The sequence below is a fragment of the Tubulanus polymorphus genome, chromosome 9 (assembly GCF_964204645.1).
Source record: "Tubulanus polymorphus chromosome 9, tnTubPoly1.2, whole genome shotgun sequence".
NCBI lineage: Eukaryota > Metazoa > Nemertea > Palaeonemertea > Tubulaniformes > Tubulanidae > Tubulanus > Tubulanus polymorphus.
The window spans coordinates 6,286,254-6,291,123 of NC_134033.1; the positions used below are offsets into that span (position 1 = coordinate 6,286,254).

Consider the following 4,870-nt stretch of genomic DNA (forward strand, 5'->3'; position numbering starts at 1 on the left):
AAAGGGATCTAACTAAATTTCTTTTTAAATCACTGTGGAATGGAATGGATTGACGCCAACGGCATGCAGTAGGCCCCTACATATGGGTCATACTAATTAGCGTCAACCAATTAATCTAAATCGGGCAAACCATTCAACAACTATGAATAAGTTATTTGCTGTGGTGTGATAATAATTAGTTTTTTTTTAAAAAAAATGACATACCAACTATTAGAAAAATGTACCGATTCTTATTTTCAGACTACTACTGAATCTATAAAAGGAGGAGTCATAGATGTGGGCTATGATTGCCACATTAAATGGTCCAGGTTTGAGTAAAATAAGCAAGACCGCCGGATAGGTGAACAACGACCAATATGTTTGGTGTCTAAGTAAACTCTGATTTATTTATCTACTCGCTACAGCATAAGTTCATGCGGGGCTTACATAGGCGGGGTTACATGAACTGAGGGGAGTGCGTTACTGGTAACTGACATATAACAATTCCCGACATTCTCCCGGGCGACAGAAAATTACTAGATAGATGTAATTAAGAAAAATGTTACTACAACTAAATAATATCGATATTCGAATAAATGATGCATGTATATTGTTATAAATTTATGATAGTCAGATAAGGAACTACTGACAACTAAAAATGATGTGTATAATTGAAATTAATTCTAAAACTAAGATTATAAAGTCTACTACATTGCGTTGTGTTTGTTGTTTAGGTCCGAGTGACCTAGCGTTGACCTGAGCGGTTATCAATTAATTAACTACTACATGTATCAGACAGCACGTTAGCCCATCTACTGATGTTATTTCTAGCCTCGGCAGCTGCCTTTCTCGTCGAATGACGTGTGACGGGTGCAGAATTTACGTTTGAGTCCGGTTTGCACGTGTTCGAGGGATCTGCGGCGCGCACTTCAAGAGGGTAGAGTTTGCTAATTGGTCGATTAGTTCTGCCATTCGAAATTTTGATCTTAGCGGTTCTAACTAAGCCGTCGTTCCCCGGAACGAGTTCCTCGACCAGTGCTAGTCTCCATTTCAGACGCGAATTATGATTGTCGTCGTGTACTAACACGACATCACCCTTTCTGATGGTATTTCCAGTTAATCCGCGACTTTTAAATTGGATGTGTCTTTCGCGTAGGGCTGTTACGTATTCCTCAGCCCAACGTTTCCACAGATGTTGTTTTAATGAACCGATTCGCACCGAACGTTTTTCAAATTCTGACGGCATATTTCCAAGCGTCGGGTCGGTCAGTTCATCGTAACTTACGAACAGATGCGGTAAACTCGTGAGAACGCGACCGTGAAGGAAATGTGACGGGGTTAAAGGTTCTGGGTCGTCCACATCAGATGAACAGTACGATATCGGGCGATTATTTACAGCTTGTTCAGTCTCTGATACGATCGTAATCAATTCCAGCAGGGATATTCGCGCACGCCCCAGAACTTTTTTGATCGCGGTTTTTGTTATTCCAACTAGCCTTTCGTAAAATCCACCAAACCAGGGGGCTCGACGAGTTATCATGACCCACTCTGATCGGTGTAGGCTGAAGTACTTTCGGGTTTCGATCGATTCGTATATCTTTTTGATAGCATTGTTACTCGCAATAAAGGTTGATTGGTTGTCCGATATTATTTTCTGTGGTAACGAACGTCTGGCAGCCATTCTCCTCAACGCGTGTAGGAATGTTGACGTAGTCATGTCCGTTACCACTTCCAGATGGATGGCACGCGTGTTCGCGCAAGTAAACAAGCATATATACGCGAGTGACTCCTCCCCGGATTTCGACCGAAGATGTAGTGCACCGGTGAAATCTAAACCACAGACGGTGAAGGGTGGAGCCTCTTTCAAACGCGAAGATTGTAACGGAGCGCAGTTTGGTAACGAGTACGGTTTACCGGTGATATATTTGCATATGACGCATTTTCTCAACAACTTCCGAGCCACTTGACGAACACGAGTAATCCAATACTTTTGTCGGACTACGGTTATAGTAGATTCTGTACCGAGGTGTTTGACCTTATTATGGGAATCCAGTACGATTAATTCACTATATCTACAATGAGGTAACAATATCGGAAACTTTGCATCGTATCCGATGGGCGCGTTATGGAGACGGCCTCCAACACGAATGATATCATCTTCTAAAAACAAACGAAGTTTCTTTACAAGTGATGGCCTTTTCTTAGATTTATGTTCTAAACTAACTTTCACGTCATTGAAGTAACTCGATTGAACACCTTTGTTCCATAGATCTTCGCATTCTGCTATTTCGTTAGCAGTTATTTCATCCGATTCATGGTTTTCGCGTCTTAACTTTTTAATAAATCGTCGAACTAGCGCGGTTACGCGTAATAGCCTTGTTAACGAAGTGAAATCGTTCTGATCTATTACGTTACACATTCCGACTTCGTTGTTTTCGCAGATTTTTTCGTCAGGCTGTTTGTCCTCGTCCATTTCGGTTATGAGCAAAACTGCTCGATCGATCGTGTCGCAGGTGGGATAATTACCGTTGCTAAGCCAGCTAGGGCCATTCCACCAGAGCGTGCATCGCGTAATTTGTTCGCACGATATTCCTCTGCTTAACATATCAGCCGGATTGTCACTCGTCGGACAATATTTATAGCGACCGATAGTTGTCACCGATTTAATTTGACGCACGCGATTAGCTACGAAGACGGGAAGCTTTTTCTCGGAGTTGATCCAGTGTAACACAATCTGGCTATCTGACCAGAGCACGCACTTTGTTATGACTATTTCAGTAATCAGACTGTTTCGAACGTAATCTGTTAATTTAGCACCAATCAACGCGGCCATTAATTCTAACTGCGGTATCGTATGTTTTTTAACAGGTGCCACACGCGATTTAGACATGACGAGTACCGTCTGATCTCCACGTTTTAGATAGACGCAAGCGCCGTATGCCAATTGGCTCGCATCGCAGAAAGTGTGCAATTCGTACTTAGCTTCCGATTTCGCTTCCGATTTCGAGTAGCGTCGATCAACGCGTATTTCGCTAATTTCACGCAATTCCGTTATCAACGAGATCCACGATTCGACTACGCGCTCGGGTAGGGTTTCGTCCCACTCATAACCTTCCGTCCACAACTGCTGTACGAACATCTTCGACTTAATATGGACAGGCGAGACGTATCCTAACGGGTCATAAAGGCTCGAGACAGCCTTAACGATTTCGCGTTTGGTAATCAAGTCAGGATTGGCGAACGCTTGTTTGTTTTTGAATGACAGCGTATCATTCACCGTATCCCATTGGAGTCCGAGCGCAGAAACAATAGTTTTCTCGTCCGATAAATTATCGGAATCTGCTTTGGCCTTTAGTAACGAAGAGTTAGAAGCATAAGACTGAAGTTTAAATCCGCCGTTTTTCATTATGCTATTGATATTCGTATAGTATTTCATGAGATCGCTCTCAGATTCACATCCACTAATCGCGTTGTCGACATATATATTTTTAACTAAGTCACGTGATACATGGTTATTATAATTATTTAGATGAAAACGAACAGTAGCATTCAATATAAAGGGTGAACTCACCACGCCGAACAATATAACCTTGAAGCGATAGGTTTTGAGTTCACTTTCTGGATTCTTAGGATCAGTCAACCATAGAAATTTCGTATACTCGCGATCATCATCGTGCAGACCAACTTGAAGAAACGCCTTTTCGATATCCGCCGACAATCCGAATTTATGCAACCTGAATCTGATCAGGATTGAACCGAGGTCATTCAGCAGCGTCGGACCGGTCTCCAAACAATCATTTAAACTAGGGTTTCCCGCGGTCGATAAAGACGCGTTATAGACGATACGGATAGGGGTTGTTGACGATTCCTTCTTGACCGCGCGATGCGGTAAATAATGACCTATGTTTCGGTCATCATCTGTGACTTCTTCGATGAAGTCTCGCGATAATTGATCCATGATAATGTTGTGGTAAACATTTCGAATTTGCGGCGATAGCCGACGAATCATCGATTGTGTTATGTTTCGAGTAACATAGTAATTTGTCGGAAGGGGGGCGTGTCCACTCTTCCACGGCAACTTCGCAGTATACCGTCCCGTGTCGGATGTCGTCAGGCTTGATTGACAGTAGTCGAGTAGATTGAATTCTTTTGAAGCCGCATCTGTTGCATCAGTTACGCCTATGGATTCGAGATCCCAGAATTTTTGGAGGTTGACTTCCTCCGAACGATGTGACGTAACATCCACGTTGTAAACTCGTGCAGTATTTATTGGATCGCAATCACTAAACGGTCCAGAGAGAAGATACCCTAATTTCGAAGATACTGCCGTGGGTCCATTTCCGCGGATTGTGTGGTTACCGACCACTGACCAATAGAAATCGGCACCGATTAAAATGTCGATTTCGAAGTGTGATTCGGTAGAAAACGGATGCGCTAATTTCAAACCTGTCAGATACGGTAAATCTTTGATAGATCTGCCGGTTTGGTTTCGCATTGTCGACGCAATTTGTGGAACAATTAACGCCGTTATCGGTATGTCGGTTTCATCAGAACATAGTGTAAAGTTCGCAACAATCAGTGACCGCGCACTTGATTGTTTCGCGCCAAATGTGTTGATCGATATAGTTTCGGTTTCTTCACTGTTTATATATAATCTTTCGGCTGTTCTTTGAGTAATAAAACTCCGCTGAGCGCCCTCGTCGAACAAGATGTTTACGTTAGTCGTTACGCCTTCGCGACTTTTTGCGTTCGCGATAGCTGTTTTTAATAACACTGTTCCATCGGCGGCGCCCAGATACTGATGTCAATCCCTGTCAGCTTTCTCATCGGTTGATTTTGCGGCCACAGGTGTGGTTGATTTTGCATCTAAATGAACTGATGTGTGATGCTT

The 4,870-nt window shown here is 42.9% G+C and overlaps 1 protein-coding gene across 1 annotated transcript; it reads right to left on the reverse strand.

Annotated features, from left to right (window-relative positions):
• Window positions 1-754: 754 nt before the first annotated feature.
• LOC141910505 (uncharacterized) lies at window positions 755-3,988 on the reverse strand. The gene has a single exon (XM_074801197.1). The coding sequence runs from the start codon at window positions 3,986-3,988 to the stop codon at window positions 755-757; it is 3,234 nt and encodes a 1,077-aa protein (XP_074657298.1).
• Window positions 3,989-4,870: the final 882 nt, after the last annotated feature.

Excerpts from the sequence above, each read along its gene's own strand:
- LOC141910505 (XM_074801197.1), bottom strand. The coding sequence starts at position 3,988 with ATGATTCGTCGGCTATCGCCGCAAATTCGAAATGTTTACCACAACATT.